The sequence below is a fragment of the Mauremys mutica genome, chromosome 1, assembly GCF_020497125.1.
Source record: "Mauremys mutica isolate MM-2020 ecotype Southern chromosome 1, ASM2049712v1, whole genome shotgun sequence".
NCBI lineage: Eukaryota > Metazoa > Chordata > Testudines > Geoemydidae > Mauremys > Mauremys mutica.
The window spans coordinates 21630176-21647862 of NC_059072.1; the positions used below are offsets into that span (position 1 = coordinate 21630176).

At 41.4% G+C, this 17687-nt stretch overlaps 1 protein-coding gene across 2 annotated transcripts in view; it reads left to right on the forward strand.

The window, feature by feature from the left end:
- Positions 1-17687, forward strand: part of CACNA2D1 (calcium voltage-gated channel auxiliary subunit alpha2delta 1) — a 636415-nt gene that overhangs the window by 279377 nt on the left and 339351 nt on the right. For both annotated transcript variants that reach the window (XM_045030029.1, XM_045030036.1), the window contains exon 4: positions 15077-15136. In XM_045030029.1, the coding sequence (XP_044885964.1) occupies positions 15077-15136 (60 nt within the window). The remainder of the gene's footprint in view (positions 1-15076; positions 15137-17687) is intronic.

The window sequence follows — 17687 nt, forward strand, 5'->3', positions numbered from 1 at the left end:
TGTACCAGACCAGTGAGTCTACTGCGTAATTATAGAAGTAATAGTTCTCTTCTCCCGTACCATTTTTACTCGTACACACATCTCTGGCCTTAAAGACTTCTTCCTACATACAGAGGTGATCAGCATATCGCTCTAGAGCCCTTAATCAAATGTATGCACTATGTATTATACTGAAGCTATTTTAATACTAGCTGGTTAATATTTGTACAGAGTTTGGGGAAGATGGAAAACACTAGAAAGTATGAGGAAGCAATGTTACTATTATTATTCAGAGCTGATCAGAGAAGCGACGGGATGTTTTGTAAAACACTGTAATTGAGTGATTCAGTCATTCTGTGGGCCATATCATCATCAGCTTGTGTAAATTAGCATAGCTCGGGTGATTTTTCAATAGTGTTAAATCAGTATGCATCAGTTGAGGAGTTGGCAGCATACATGTTCCTTTGTTTCTTTAATTGTGAATTTTGATGGCAACTATTTAGGCTTGGATTATTTATGGTGCTCATTAGCAGTGGGTGAAATCCTGATGCTATTGAAGTCAATGGATTTTTTTTGCCATCTGAGCACCTATGGAGTGCAGGTGAATTTATTTCACAACCTTCCTGCTCTGTCTGTCATGCTGATCAATGGTGTTTCCTTGTGCTCACCCATCTGTCTGTCTATGCACATAGTTTTTTGTCTTATTGTTAGATTGGAAGCTGTTTGGGAACAGGGACCATCTTTTTATTCTTTGTACAGAACCGAGCACAGTGGGGTGCTGGTCCATGCCTGGGGCTCCTAGGCTTTATTGCAATACAAATAAAATGCCTAATGATAGTTTAGGCGAGGAACCTTAGGCAGAAAACATATGGCAATTCTATGGCTATACTATGAAAAATATAATCAGATGGCCAGTTATCATTCATGGTCAAACTAAATTTGCCATACACAGAGGGAAGGCTACGCACACAGACTGTTTACAGAAGGCCATCAGGTCAGAAATTTACACCTTTGGTCTCAGTACTAAATTTCAAGTAGTCAACACAAGTGCCTTCCCATTGCACTTTGTCTCCTATTGTTTCTTAACAAAGACCATAGTGTTTCTCAGTGTGACAGTTGCCATCTTGGCTGATACTGAGGCCCTGCAGAGCTAAAAGCTGGAGATAGTTGAACTTGAACTAACGAACCTAGGCTGCCTTAATATTCGCTGTGATTCAGGTGTACACTGCAATGTATGTTCATCAGTAGCTTACAGCTTTTGCTCTTGGCCTAACAGTGCCGTTCTCTGGCACTATTAATCAAAAATTGTTAGTTGTTAAATGTAACTGAATAGGTGAAAAATGTAACTTCTGTTAAGAATTCATTTGAAAAGAATCAAATGTGTCCCTTTTATTAATCTAAGCTATGCTTGAACTTTTTTCATGATTGCAATCCTGCCTTTGATCCCTGCTTTATATCCGTAATTCAAGAAGGAAACGCCTGAACTGGGAGTTGAGGTTTATGGTTTAATGATTAGTTCATGTGTTACAATTCAAGTAGTTAAAGCTACAATGGTCACCATGAATAAAAGCAGCATTTACTCATAGCACAATGGCATATGAGATATCATCATAACTGTTTCTTATTTTAAGTACAATTAAGCATATGACTCCTCAGACACCTGTATGTGCTAACTATTGATAATGTTTGGCTTTTAGTTATCAGCTGGGTTGCCAACTTTCTAATCACACAAAACTGAACATCCTTGCCTTAGCCCCTGCCCCCCCCCCATCAGGCCCCATCCCCACACACTCCATCCCCCCACCTTCATCCGCTTGCTCTCCCCTACCCTCACTCACTTTCATTGGGCTGGGGCAGAGGGTTGGGGTGCGGGAGGGGGTGAGAGCTCCAGCTGGGAGTGCAGGCTTGCGGGGGGGGGGGGGACTGAGGGGTTGGGGGTGCAGGAGGGGGCTCAGGGCTGTGTCATAGGTTTATTCCCCACTTTGAACTTTAGCGTCCACAAGATGGGGACCTGCATGGGCTCCTCTAAACTTAAATCCTAGTTTAGATCTGGTAAAGCTGCCACCAACTAGAGATTCCAATGTCTAGTACACTCCCTGTTCCCCCAAACTTTCCCTGGGGAACACAGATCCCAACTTCCTGGGATCTTAACACAAAGGGAAATAATCAATTCCCCCCACCTTCTTCCCCCTCCCCTAGTCCTTGGGAGAGATACCTTGATTCAAACTCCTTGAATCAAAACAAAGAGGGATTCCCTTCCCCCCCCTCCCCTTCCCCTGAAAATCCAACCAAGGGAAGAAATCAATCAGTTTTTTCAAAAGAAAAGGATTTATTAAAAGAAAGAAAGAAAGTACACTATCTCTGTAACACCAGGATGAAAAATTTACAGGGTCTAACTTATAAACCTGGAGAGGCTTTCCCCCCCTCCTTTCTCAGAATAATCAAAGTAACAGCAAACAGAAATAAAGATATTTCTCCAGCAAACACACAATTGCAAATGTAGAAATTAATTATAAGACTAATCCGCCTTTCTAATACTTACTATACTGGATAGTAGAAAATACTTCAGGAGAACTTAGAGATATGTCTGGCCTCTCTTAGATCTAAAGAGAAAACAAAAACCCAACAAAGAACACAGACAAAGACTTCCCTCCACAGAGATCTGAAATTATCCTGTCCCTTGATTGGTCCTCTGGTCAGGTGTTCATCAGGTTACTGAGCTTGTTAACCCTTTACAGGTAAAAGAGACCTTAACCCTTAACTATCTGTTTATGACAGGCTGGGACAGGGGGTGTGGAGTTTGGGTGCGAAAGGGGCAGGGGGTTGGGGTACGGGCTCCAGCCAGATGGCGCTTACCTCAGGTGGCTCCTGGTCCTTGGCGCAGTAGGGCTAAGGCAGGCTCCCTGCCTGCCCTGGCTTCATGTGGCTCCCAGAAACGGCTGGCATGTCCGGCTCCTAGGCAGAGGGGCCAGGGGGCTCTGCACACTGCTGCAGCTATAGGTGCCATCCCCATAGCTCCCATTGGCCATGGTTCCTGGTCAACAGGAGCTCCATAGCCAGCACTCGGGGCAGGGGCAGTATGCGGAGCCCTCATGGCTGCCCTTGTGCCAGGGAGCCTGCCTTAGCTCCACTGTACTGCTGAATGGACTTTTAGCAGCCCAGTCACTGGTGATGACCGGAGCCACCAGGGTCCCTTTTCAACCAGGCGTTCCAGTCAAAAACCAACGCCTGGCAACCCTAGTTGTCAACCCCTGTACATAAACATTATGTCATTTGTTGGAATCTAAACAACATATAGTAACTAGGTCTGGAATCCTGCACAGAGGACTCTTATGCTCTCATGGAGTCAAGCTGAAGTCAGTGTGATTCAAAGTGGGTGTAAGGGTCATCCCTCAAAGATCTCTTTTCAGATGGGGGGTCCTACTTGCTAAAATCAATTTTGAATTGTGATGTGGTGCAGAAAAGCTACACAGACCACAGTTCTGAGTAGACGGCAAGGCCACAGAACAAATATTCCAGTGATTCCAGTGGGGTCCTACAGGCATTGCTTCTGTGTCCTACTACACTATTCAACATTTTTATCAATGACCTGGAAGAACACACAAAATCATCACTGATAAAGGTTTGCAGATGACAAACCTATTGAGAGAGTGGTAAATAATGAAGAGGACAGGTCACTGGTTCAGAGTAATCTGGCTCACCAGATAAACTGGGAGCAAGGAAACAATATGTGTTTTAATATGGCTAAATGTAAACGTTTACCTCTAGGAACAAAGAATGTAGGCCATACTTACAGGGATGGGGAACTGTATCCTGGGAAGCAGGGATTTTGAAAAAGATTTAGGGTCATGGTGAACATGAAGCTGAACACAAGCTTCCAGTGTGATGCTGTGGCCAAAAGAGCTAATGTGATCCTGGGATGCATAAATAGGGGAGTCTTGAGTAGCAGTAGAGAGGTTGATTTACCTCTGTATTTGGTGCTGGTGAGACCACTGCTGGAATACTGAGTTCAGTTCTGCTGTCCACAGTTCAAGAAGAGTGTTGATATATTAGAAGTATTTCAGAGAAGAGCCATGTGAATGTTTAAAGGATTAGAAAACATGCCTTATAGTAATAGAACCAGGGAGCTCAATTTTTTTAGCTTCACAAAGAGAAGGTTAAGGGGTGACTTAATTACAGTATATAAGTACCTACATGGGGAACAAATATTTAATAATTGGCTCTTAAATTTAACAGAGAAAGGTATAACACGATTCAATGGTGGAAGCTGAAGCTAGAAAAATTCAGACTGGAAATAAGGCGTACATTTTTAACTGTGATAGTAATTAACCATGGGAACAATTTACTAAGGGTCATTGTGGATCCTCCATCACTGACAATTTTTAAATCAAGATGGGATGTTTTTCTAAAACATCTGCTCTAGGGGGTATTTGGGGAAGTCTGTGACCTCTGTTATCTAGTCTGACCTCCTGTATCACAATGGTCCCTTCTGGCCTTGGAATCTATGAATGATCTCGTTTTTTTCGTTACCCAAAGAAAAAAACATGACACATTTGTAATATGGCAAGAATGACCACTTAGGGCAGTGATACTCAGACCTCAGTGGTTCAGGAGCCAAATTAGCAATCAGCATTACCCAAAAGAGCCACAGTTGTGTGAATTCATTGTTTCATTTACTATAGTGCTATATATTCATATTTAAACAGTATGAGGGGGAAATATTTAGTTATCTATAATTATTCTCACAGCAGAATGACTGATCAAGTATTATTTTATCAACTACAATTAGTTAATAACCTAGTAAAACATCCTGATTGGTTAATAATTAAATCAGTGTTTTAATATTGTGGGCTGCAAAGAGCCACAGGAGATGCATTAAAGAGCCACTTGCGGCTCACGAGCCTCAATCTGAGTATCACTGATTTGGGGTCATTTAACCACATTTACTCACAATGAGTAGTACTCTGCGCTATAGATAGCCCTATCTACTGCAATGGATTACTACAGAGTAAGGTACCATACATGAGTAAGGGTAGCAGAATCTAGTCCTATGTGAGTGGTTTCATTAAGTTCAGCTTAATAGAGAGAAAGTAGCAGCATTATGAACAAATAAATAATTACTCTAGCTTGCAATGCTTCGTCAGATTTTATTAAAACATTTTAAAAATAGCATCCTCATAATATTATTTCATTATTGCTGCTTTTTGCCAGGAACTGCTTACCCCACCCCCATCCCAACCCATTTCTTTCCATTACTTCCCTATTGGTGTGGTGTTTATAATTAGTTAAAGGAAACTAATATTTGTGTGACAGTATATGTTCATACTGTACAGTGATGTCTTCTGTATTATTCATACATAACAGGATGGAGTATTTCAATTATATCTCCAAAGCAGCATTTGAAGTTCATTCTATATTTCTAAATTGTTCGAAGCCAGCTGTGATGCTGCTACATTCTCCCTGGGCATATCTCTTTTTAAATGACCTAAAAAAAAATTCCTTGGAATTCAGCATTTTAGAAAGCTTTTGTCAGACTATTGAGGTCTAATAACTCTCGGATTACACATTTTATAATGGCTTAATGTACCAAGGGGTAGTCAAATATTATTTCAAGATGAAATACTTGAGGGGAGGAGGTGGGAAGCATAAGAAGATTGATTTCATTGTACTGAATATAATTGTAATAGAGCCATGAACTGACAGAGGTCTGTGCTGGCTAGGGGGAGATAAAGCTATGACAGACAAGAAAAGGGAACGATAGAAGATGAATGGGCCTTTTAGGGAGTTGCTCTTTCAACAGATCAGATAAAGCTTCTTCAGGTCTCGTTCTGCAGACTATGGTACATCAAAGGCTTTTTTGGGATCTGGGGACTAGACCTTTAAAACAGGCAGTTCTAAGATTGACAGTTAGTAGGATTCATGTGGGTTTTTGTAACCCTTTTAAAAGTTACAAAAAAGTTTAAATAAACATAAACCTTGGAACTGCTTGCATTTTCTTAGTCTTCCACAATGGGTATTTTACTTTAAGGGTATCAGCTCTGTTGGAAAGATTACAAGAAATGTAACAACAAGCAATGTTCTTTTTCAGTGCGTGGATGAGAATATCTGCTTGTGAGCAGAGACAGTGTTTCAAAGGCTAGTTGTTTTCATATTAATAACTGTCACCTGATTGAATTGAAGGTTATTGAAGGTAATGCGTAGTTCAACGGCACATATCAAGAAAACAATGGACAGCAGATCTGATTCTTTTAAAAAATAAAAAATATTAATAATTGCAGGTAAGAGCACTGGCAAGTATTAGCCAAATGCAATATTTTTAAATATTCCTCCTTGTAACAGTAGATTTGTTTTCCCCCATCATCCATGGGGACCTAAAATAGTGTCTAAATGCTGGCCTTTTTAATGTTCTTTATATCACGGTATATCTACTCAAAAGGATAATAACAATATTACTTAGTGTTTCTGTAGAGCCATTCAGTCATGGTTCTCCAAACACTTTATAAACTTTCTTCTTCACAACACCTTTATAGATGGGTAAACTGAAGCACACAGTGATGTAAATGATCAAAAATGAATTTGCAAAAAGGAAAGTTTGTTTGGGACCCTTTCTCTCTTCTTTTTAAACTTTAAAATATCAGCTCTTGGTGTCCCAGTTTTTGCTGGAGAATCCTGTGGGGATCTGCAGTATAGGTTAGTAGCATCATAGTAGGTTCAAAGTTAAACTTCAGTTTACTCATCCCACCTCTGATGGGGGTGGTGGTGGTGTTGAGTCTTTTTTCAAGTTTCATCCTATTGCATCACTGTCCAACTCATGGTCTCCAGAGAATCGTCCCAGGAAAGAAAGAAGACAAGACCTGAGATTTCTGTGATTAAAAAGCAAGCTGAAATTCTTTGGGGGTGAGGGTGAGAAAAGTTGAGATTGTCCTTGTACATTACCAAGGAACAACAAAGGGCACAAACAACTCCTAATTTGCTGCACAGTCCATCTGTGTATGACCCAGGAGTCCTGGCTTCTAAATTATACTTTTAACAGAGCATTCCCTCTCTAGACTGCATGCTCCTACAACAATAGTGGTAGAGTGTCTTCCTTACTCGGAACAATAGGCACGACATCTGTGTGTGAGAACGTCTTAACTTTACAAAATACGGAGTCAAATATTAATTGCATTTTAAAAATAATACAACTCTTGATGTTCTTCCATTGCCTTTCATCCAAAGATATCCAACTTTACAAAGAAGGGCAAGTGATTTGTTTGTGATCACACTGTAAATTAGTTGCAAAATCTTAGATCCTTGCAGTTCTGATTGACTATCCCTACTCTAACCCTTAAAAATGGTACCTTTTATGACAATAAAAGCGGCAAAGAGTCTTGTGGCACCTTATAGACTAACAGACGTTTTGGAGCATGAGCTTTCGTAGGTGAATACCCACTTCGTCGGATGCAACCGAAGAAGTGGGTATTCACCCACGAAAGCTTATGCTCCAAAATGTATGTTAGTCTATAAGGTGCCACAAGACTCTTTGCTGCTTTTACAGATCCAGACTAACACGGCTACCCCTCTGATTTATGACAATAGTTGGGACTAGATCATTATCATCATCATCATGTTCCCATTACACCTCTGGCATTTAGGGCAAGAGTGAAGCTCTTCCACTCCTGTCTGTTTCTGGCAAGTTTTCAGTGGTTCCCCATCTGTGCCCCAGGTTTTTCAGCTCAGCTTCCACAGTTCTTCAACATATTGGTTTTGGGTGGTCTCATTTTCACTTGCCTTCAGGTGTCCATCTTATTGCTATTCTGGTGATGGAATCAGTTTCCATGCAGAGCACATGGCCAATCCATCTCCAATGTCTCTTGGTAATGATGGTGTTCATGTCTTCTTGGCAGCACTCTGTGAATAGGTCTTTCTTAGAAATTGTTCTGGGCCAAAAGATATGGAGGATTTTTCTGAGGCAGGTTGTATGGAATGAAGACAGTTTGGCCATGTCATACTTTCTCATTCCCCAGCATTTTACATTATAAAGTAGAGTTGAAAGTACACCGCTCTGATAAATCTTGAGTTTGGTTTTGGTGTTGTATTTTGATGATTTCCAGACTGTATTTAAGCTCCTGAAGTTGTTCCTGGCTTTACTGATTCTGTTCTGGATGTGCTGGCTTGTTCTACCATCCTGGCTGATAGTGCTGCCTAAGTATGTGAATGTTTCTACATTGGTGAGAACATGATCCTCTATCCGTACTGGTGCTGGTGAGGCAATATTAAAGGTCATGATAGCTGTCTTATTGCGGTTGATTTTCTGTCCAGTTTGCTGGCTGAATGTGTTGAGTCGAGTTGTTTTTTCTTATATATGGTGTTGGATATGTGATAGAGTGAGATCATCTGCAAAGTCCAGGTCTTCAAGGGATGAGAAGAGTGTCCATTTAATGCCTTTTGGCATATCTTCTGTTGTAAGCCGCATTACCCAGTCGATGGCAGTGTTTAAGAGGATTGCAAACATGACACACCCCTGATGTACTACTGTTTTGACTTCAAAACTGAGCTCTCTGTGATCAACACTGCATGTAAAGTTGAAATAGAAGCTTTTGATGACGTTGATTATACAGAGCAGGATTCCATATGCCCGCAGAGTGCATCATAGACTGGTCCTTTGAATGTTATCAAAAGCCTTCTCAAATTCTGTGACATGTATGTAGAGTTGCCGTTGCCATTCTAAGCATTGTTCTGTTATGTTTCATAGAGTGAAGATCTGGTCTGTGCATCCATGCCCTTTCTGAAAACCGGCTTGTTCTTTTCTGAGAACGCTTTCAACTGCCTCAGATATACGCTGGACTATGATCTTACAAAATACCTTGTTTGGCACAGATAAAAGTGTGATACCACATCAGTTATTACAATCACTCAGAGTGCCTTTCTTTGGTATCTTCACTATTATCCTATTGGTCCACTCATATGGCACTTTTTCCCTTTCCCAGACTGATGTAAATAGAGGGGCAGGATAAATGCTGCTAACTCAGGATTTACCTTGAACAATTCTGCATTCAAGTTATCCTTGCCAGGAGCTTTCCCATTTTTTAAGGATTTGATGATTTGAATGATCTCTTCCTTAGTTGGGGTGTCTGTGTTGATATCAAGATCTTCTTCTGCCCCCTGGATGTTTGCTTCCTCTTTAGGTGGCTCCCTGTTCAGCAATTCTTTGAAATGCTCTTTCATGTTCCTTTTCTGTTGTCAGTACGTGGCCTTGTTTGTCCCTGATGAGTGTTTCTTGGTGTCTGCCATTTACCACTGATAAGCCACATCATTTTGTAAACCATTCCTTGTTCACCACGAGCAGCTGCATCTTCCGCTTATGTTGCTAGATTATCAATATAATGTTGTTTGTCCACTCTCACAAGGTGTTTGACCTTCCGGTTTGCCTTGCTCTACTGCTTGCGGTATTTGTTCTTTAGCTTCTGGGATTTTGTGTCTAAAACGTTTTTCTTCAGGGCTTGTCTGGTTTCTATGGCGTTCCATGTCCTGAATATAATCCACTCTTTCTTCTCTTCTGCTTGTAGCCTAGACAGGCTTCACTGCTCTGTTTATAGATTGTTACTTTGTCCCACATCTTGTTGATCTCCTCATCTGTGTCCCCCTCCTCTTCATCAAGGTCTGCAAGTACCCAAAACCTGTTCTTTAACTGCAGAACAAAGGCTTTTTGTATTTCAGGGGGCTTTAGTTTGTCAACGTCATAACGTCTATGTCCTTTGTTTGGTGGACACACACTTCTCAGTTTTAGCTTCATGGAGGCTGTCACAAGGTGGTGGTCGCTGCCAACATCTGCTCCTCTTTTCACTTTCACATCTGTCAGTGAGCATCACCATTTGCCATTGATCATAATTTGGTCAATCTGGTTCTTATCTCTGCCATTTGGAGAACACCATGTCAGCTTGTGAATTTCACAGTGTTCACCTAGGGTTCCGCCGATGACTAGGTCATTCATATTGCAGAGATCAACAAGCCTCCCTCTGTTTTCATTCATGGTGCCACACCCATGTCTTCCCATTGCTCTGTCATTGTTTGTGTTGTCCTTACTGATCTTGGCATTCAGGTCTCCCATGACGATAGTTAGGTCGTGGTGTGGTTCTCTCTCTAACTCCGCCTGTAATGTAAGGTAGAATTTGTCCTTTGATTCTTCATCACTGTCATTTGTCGGAACGAAACACTGAATCAGGATGATATTTTTGTGTTTTCCTTTTGGTCTGGCTCTCGTAAGTTTGCTGCTGATGGATTTCCACTCAAGCAGAGACCGCTCCATTCCCTTCTTCAAAAGGATGGCAAAACCCTCATGGTATTGTCCATCATCCCATCCAGAATACAGCAGAATTTCTCCCGAGGCTGTTGTTTTTCTTCCTGATCCTGTCCATCTGCTGTTGCTGACACCCAGGATGTATAAGCCGTAGCATCTCATCTCTGCTGTGACCTGAGCAAGCTTCCCTGGTTCGTACATTGTTCGTATGCTTGGGGTTGAGCACTTCAGTCTTCATGCCAGTGGCTTCCTTTCGGCTTTCACCACTGGCAGTCATATGGGTCATTGACTCCTGAAGGCCATCACACACTGTAATGGTCGATTTCTCCGCTGCTGTTTCTGTAACATATTTTGTTTTTTTACAGGACAGGGTTGTTAGCCCTGTGCCTAACCCCCAACCTGGAGGACCAGGGTGTCTGTTTTGTCTGCTCATCCCCCAAAGACCAGTCTGGCATGGTTGAATCTGCCAGGAGCAAAAAGCCCCCACTGACACAGACTCTGGGCATCGTTAGAGCATGCAAGCTGTCCCGCCACAACAAGGCATGACACCAGAGGACAGGGGCACTAGAACAGTTGCTGGGGAAAAGTAGTGTAGTTTAGTGAATAGAGCAATAGACTTACAATGGGGAGACCTTGGTTCTGTTCACTTTTTTGACAATTACTTCATGTGACTTTTGGCAAGTAGTTTCGGCCTAAGTTTTCTAAAGAGGCCGTGAGTTTGCATGCTCAGCTTTGCACAACTAGGGCCTGATTTCCAGAGGTGTTGAACATCTGCAGTTGGAGATGAGGGAACATCTTAGAAAATTGGGCCGCAGCTGTTTAATATTGGGCAGCTGGAATTAAGTGCCACTTTTGTAAATGTGGGGCTTTACCTCTCTGTGCATCAGTTTCTCCAAATTCAAAATGTAGATGTAAAGGTGGGTAGACATTTTTAAGATCTATATTTATAAAATGTTACAGAAGTGCTAAGTAGCTTTATTATTTAGAGTTGATTTGTTTTTATTTGGAATACACACACACAAATACAGATGCTTATCCAAACTACTTGAAACTCATGACTGCAAAGTTGGGCTGGGAAGTTCACGAGCACTGGAGCATTTATGATTTTGCGTTATTAATTCTTCCACTCAATAGAAATACTGTATGTGAGAATTGACTTTCTTATTGGCTTTGGGCACTTCCGCTATGAAGTACAGTTGAGCACAGAAAACAAACAACTTGTTAAACAAGAGTCTCCACAGATTTCAAAGAGAGGTTCATGTCTGGTTGCTCCTTACCTTCTCTGAAATCCTTAATATGGACAATGCAAACAGATATTCCTCCATTGTAACCCATTTACCAATTTGGTTCATTTGGGTTCCTCTTGTCTCTCTATAAACCAGAAGCAGTTCTGAGCTGTCCTTCGAGGGTATATTGAAGCATGTGTAAAGAGCCCAATACAAATAAATATCTGTGTTGTATAGTTTTGTGTAGTGAGGTCACACTATGTCCCACTTTGCTATATTATTATGAAACATGGCTTAAGCAGCTATAGCTCAACAGAGTACATCCTCTACAATTTGATGCAGAACTGGCTGTATCGAGTAAAGAAATGGGGATTTATAAATCCCCATCCCATTGCATTATGCCAGTGCATTATCACATTGAGGTATTTGAGGTAATGAATTAATCTAATGAGTTGTATGGGGGCAAGCCATGCTTTGTCCCAGCATAATGAATCATGTTATAATGGAATTGTTTTTGTTTTGCAAATATGGAAGTTGGCCAGTTGGAAGGTAATTGTGGGTGGAAATGCTGATAAGACATCAGTAATTTCCTATTAGCTATGAATAGTTTGAATTGCCTAACACAGTAGAGTAGGCACAGCTCTTCTTTGGCAGTGGAACAGGCTAGGCTCTGATACTGTTTATAGGATGATTGCAAGTTAATAATAATAATGAGTTAAAACGAATGCAGTGCTTGTGAAATATACCAGCCTGCCAGTCCTGGAGTTTGACTTCCTCTCTCCACAGTGCTGGTCCAAAAATGACAGCACCAATGAAAGCGTCTTATTAGTCTCCCACCAACCACTGTGGTCAAACTCCTTTCTAAAGGCACCACCAGCAGGGTGGTGATCATTCAGCTCTTGGCCTCTTTGCTGAGACTGCAAACAAAACCGACAATTTCCACATGATAAAACTATTGTTGTTATCCGTCAACTGGAAATAAAACTGACACCACCAATTCATTTCACATAAGATTTAATCCAAAATCTATTGTTGTCAATGGGGATCTTTCCATTGACTTTAACTGACTTTGGATCTGTCCCATAGTGACCAAGATGTCATCAGAGGGTAATGAATTTTATTCACTATTGATCTGAACTAGATTCAAATAGATTACTAGGATCAGAGAGTTTTAGAATCCTGTTATCAATCGCCTGAGCCATCTAGTCCACTTTCTTCCCTCTAAGAACAAATCTCTAATAATATACCTCCTTTACACTGTTTTGCCTGAGTTGGATATTAAAATGAAGGGTTGGTCTTTGAATTACCTTTTCCTTGTTAGAAAGGTTTTTCTTGTGCAATAAACATATGGAAATGCATTTATTGATATCCTTGTGCATTTCCTTTGGTGTTTCACAGAAGTCCTACTCTCATTACAAAGTCTGAAGGTGAATTTAAAGAGAGGGTGCTAAAGCAGTTAGTACTGGATGTTCTCCACAGATTGTGTGAGGACTTGCACGAGATATCTATATCTACATCTCTGTCTCACCCTCACCCCCTACCTCACCCCAACCCCCATCCCCCCACACAAATCAAAGCTACATTAAAAGAACATTATTAAGGCTGTGTCATAAACAGATAGTTAAGGGTTAAGGTCTCTTTTACCTGTAAAGGGTTAACATGTAGTACCTGGTGACCACCTGACCAGAGGACCAATCAGAGATAAGATTTTTTCAAATCTCTGTGGAGGGAAGCCTTTGTCTGTGTGAGAACTGGTTTTGGATCTAACAGAAGACAGTCATGCCTCCAAGTTCTCCTGGAGTAGTTTCTACTAATTAATAGTGAGTATTAATTAGAAAGGCGAATTAGTCTTATGGTTTGATTTCTATATTTGCAATTGTGTGTTTGCTAAAGGAAATGCTTTATTCCTGTTTGCTGATATTGCTTTTACTGAGAAAAGGGGGAGAGGGGATTCTCTCCAGAGATTGATAAGGTTATACCCTATGAGTGCCCAGCTTGGATTCATAGAGATTCTGTATTTTTCTTTTTATTCTTTAATAAATTCTTTTCTTTTCTTTGGACTTGGTTAATTCCTTCCCTTGGGGAAATTCAGGGGAAGGGGAGGGGGAAGTGGGCTGCTTCCCTGTGTGTAGAGATTCAAGGCGTTTGAATCCAGGCAACTCTGTCTCCAGAGCAGGCTGGAGAGAGGGAGGAGGGGGGAGGTTCCTCCTCTGTGAATTGATCTGTGTTCCCAAGGGGGGAAACAGGGGTGTCCCGGCCCACGGAATTGACCGGGTGGTGGCAGCCGAAGGGGAGACCTACCCTAGGATTTTGGGGTGGGGGAAGACATGCGGGTCCTCACTTTGAAACCGCCCAGTTTCAAGTGAGGGTAGACTCCTGACAGGCTGCAAAGTCAAGTCCTCAAAATGTAGGAAATGCCAAAAGTTACCTCTGCATTCCAATCAGAAAGCTTCCTCCTCCCGGCGTCCTGGACACCAGCATGGGGAGATTGAGGGCACAGGAAAGAAAACCTCCCTGCTTTTAGTTCTGGTGCCAGCCTGGCCCCAGCTTGCAGAAGCCCAGAGCCGCAATTGCAGATAATTTCCTGCTTAGCCCTGGCCTGGAGCATGCTTGGTGCAGATGGAATCATCAGAATGTATTAGCTGCAAAGCTCTAGCCAGTCTTTATGGGGCATGTGTGAACTGTTTTTCCACACTGCCACCTCCCCCTTCCCACCCTGAGGCTTGTAATTTGGCCAGTGTTGTTATGGCTGTGTTGGTCACAGGATATTAGAGACACGGGGTGGGAGAGGTAATATCTTTTATTGGACCAACTTCTGTTGGTGAGAGAGACAAGTTTTACAGTAACTAGGCAGGAAAAGAGATGAAACACAAAGTGGGGCCTATGAAGGAGGCAACTTAATCATGTCATGATATCTAATAGCTCAGAGTATCTTGTGATATCTATGTCACCACAGTGAAGAGTAACAAATAAATGCTTGTAATAGTAATTGGTATTAGGCAGATGAAAATAATGTGGAAACCTCACTGAAATAGCAGTTACTGTTCAAGTCAACAGGCTGAGCTAGCAGCCAAGAAGAGATGAGGTAGAAGATCATTAATATCCAGTATGTCAATGCCTCTTTTCCAAAGCCCAGGGTCCTTCCTGCAGGCTGGAGAAACTGCATATTATCTGTTTCTCACACACCACTGCAGGGTGAACAACCTGAGTAAAGCATTATTTCTTGGGCTTTATACAGGTGTCCTGATCTTCACCCTGTGGGCTCAACTGGATGTGCAGCAGAGGGTCCAGTATATTGTGTACGTCCCACTTGTAGACTGGCATCTTTAAAAGTCTTCACAGTGATCTCATATTTGTTCATCAAGTTTAGTGTCCCCACAAAAAATAAATAAATAGGAAATTTAAGAAACTATACATTGAAATCGGCCTAACACCTGTTTATATCTCAGTGTCATATTAATACTGTTATGTAGCTAGCTGTTATGAGGGTTAGAAAAATAGGTATTCCTACAATGACCATTGTTTACAAGCATAATTATATTAAGACAAGTATTGAAAACACCAAAATAGATGTCTTTTTCTTTTTCCTCAGAACCTTGCAAAAGAAGCAGAGACATTTCAAGCAGCACATCAGTGGAGGGATGAGTTTGGGGTAAGTTTTTTTTTTTTTCACTTTTCCCTCATCTACCTTTTCAAAAATTTCCCACTTTACAACTGTCACTCTGTTCTTTCAAATTTAACTTGTCAATACAGCTGTGTCAGCAGGGTCTGTTCCCCTGAAAACATGGATGTGGCCTGATTGAAAGAATCAGTGTTGTGCATGTGCTAATTTGCTTTGCAATGAACAATGAATACGTTTGAGTTAAATCGGTTTCTGTAGGACAGTGGTGTGACTCAAGGTGCCTAGGGTAACCCACATTGAAAATGCCAAGGGCAGGGCAGGCTGCAAAAAGGAAAGCAGATTCTCCCAAAACTGATGTTTAACATTGTAGTTAGACTCCCCGACCAGCCACAAAACTGTGGTTCTGATCCCCTACACTGGTTATCAAGAAGCTAGAAAAAAAATCACACAGCTCCCCTTTATTGCATTCCAGTCTCTGGCTCCCAATCAGCAAATAGGTCCAGTAAAGTGAGAAGTTACTTAAAACTCTATTCACTATACTAAATGTTCTTCTGATTCCCAAAGGAGCAGCCACATTACTAGATAAATATTAGTTTGGATCATACCCAAAATACCACACTGCCAGCCAATCCTTTGGTATTTAAATCTAAAGGTTTATTATAAAAGAAAAGAACGAGAAGAGAGTTGTTAAATGGTCCAAACAATCAGATACATATATGGACTCCGAAGTTCTATGTATCAGGCTCTTAGCAGCACTGGTGAGTTTGCTAGCTTGTAAAGTTCCTTTGGAACACATACAAAGCATGGATGGGTCTATCAGTCCTTTGTTCTAAGCTTCCGTTTGTAGAGAAGTTGCTTCAGAGGTGAGAAGCAGGACTGAAGACTAAATGGAGATGATGCGGTTGACTTTTTATATCCTCTGCCATGTGACTTGAACATCTTTTGTCCCAAACACAAACTCACTGCACATGGGCATGGTAAGGTATTGCCACCCTTACTTCTGTGCTGCTGCCTTTAGTGCTGGGCCTTCAGCCAGCAGCTGCCGATCTCCGGCCACCCAGCTCTGAAGGCAGCTCAGAAGTAAGGGTGGCAATACCGCAACCCCCCTAAAATAACCTCGCAATCCCCCGCAACCCACTTTTGGATCAGGACCCCCAGTTTTATAAACGCTGGTCTCCCCCATGAAATCTATATATCAGGGGTAGGCAATCTATGGCACGTGTGCCGAAGGCAGCACGCGAGCTGATTTTCAGTGGCATTCACACTGCCCAGGTCCTGGCCACCAGTCCGGGGGGCTCTGCATTTTAATTTAATTTTAAATGAAGATTCTTAAACATTTTAAGACCTTATTTACTTTACATACAACAATAGTTTAGTTATATATTATAGACTTATAGAAAGAGACCTTCTAAAAACATTAAAATGTATTACTGGCACGCGAAACCTTAAATTAGAGTGAATAAATGAAGACTCGGCACACCACTTCTGAAAGGTTGCCGACCCCGGTATATAGTATAGGGTAAAGGCACACAAAAGACTATATTTCACAGGGGGAGACCAGATTTCATGGTCTGTGATGTGTTTTTCATGGCCAGGAATTTGGTAGGGCCCTACTTATACACACTGAGAGACAGAGAGTTAAAAAAATGACTTAGGTCCTGACCAAATTTAACTAGCTCAGAAGAGCCTGGATCACTAATGAGCAACAGTCTGCTGTTTTGGTGGTCTCCGTGCACAAGAGTGTGGATAGTTTTAGATACTATGTTTGATGATGCACTCTTTTACTGCTACACTAGGCACTTGTGCCACCTGGCTAGCACTGTCTCTGGGCTTTGCTTTTTTTCTTTTGCCTTTCACCTTCAGTGGGAAAGATGCAGATTGTTATACTCCCTTCAGGAAAGCTTCTGGTCTCATCATAATTCATTGCCAAGGAAAGATCTCAAAGTAATTTTTGAAATGTAATTTTATATTAATGCACGCAGCTCAGGCAGTGGCTGGAGTTATAGAGTTAAGGCAATGACAATCTGTGCATATCTCATAGGCCGAAAGAGTCTGCAGTTGGATTTGTAATAAATTAGCTGCAAACCAAGCTTGTGCTTTACTGTTTTGAGTTAGGATGAGAACACGGTACAGAATATAATAACCTTGACATTAGGTTATGCAATTAAATTGAGAATAAATGTATTAAGCATCTTATAATTTAATTTGTTCCATTTTAGCCAGAAGTAATCTTTCTTCTCTTCTGGCCTACTTTTTAGAAAATGCCTGATCAAATTAGCTTGCACACAGATCTTTTTGATAAACTTATTTTTCACTGCAAGATTCATTCTCCTAATGACTGTTTTGGAAACAGAAGCTGTACTGTAGAAGGCTTTCAATGGACTCTGCTTCTTACTGTATTTGTGGTTCCAGAGTGTCTTTTATGGGGTTGTTTCTTTTCTAGGATTTTCTTCTGGGTTATTAAAGCCCCTTCAGCACCATGCACATGAATCACAAGAGAAACAAGCTTTTTTGGACACAGTCTATTGCTGATTTTAATTAGCTCACGCTCAGCAATGGTCTTGACAGCCATATTGTAGCA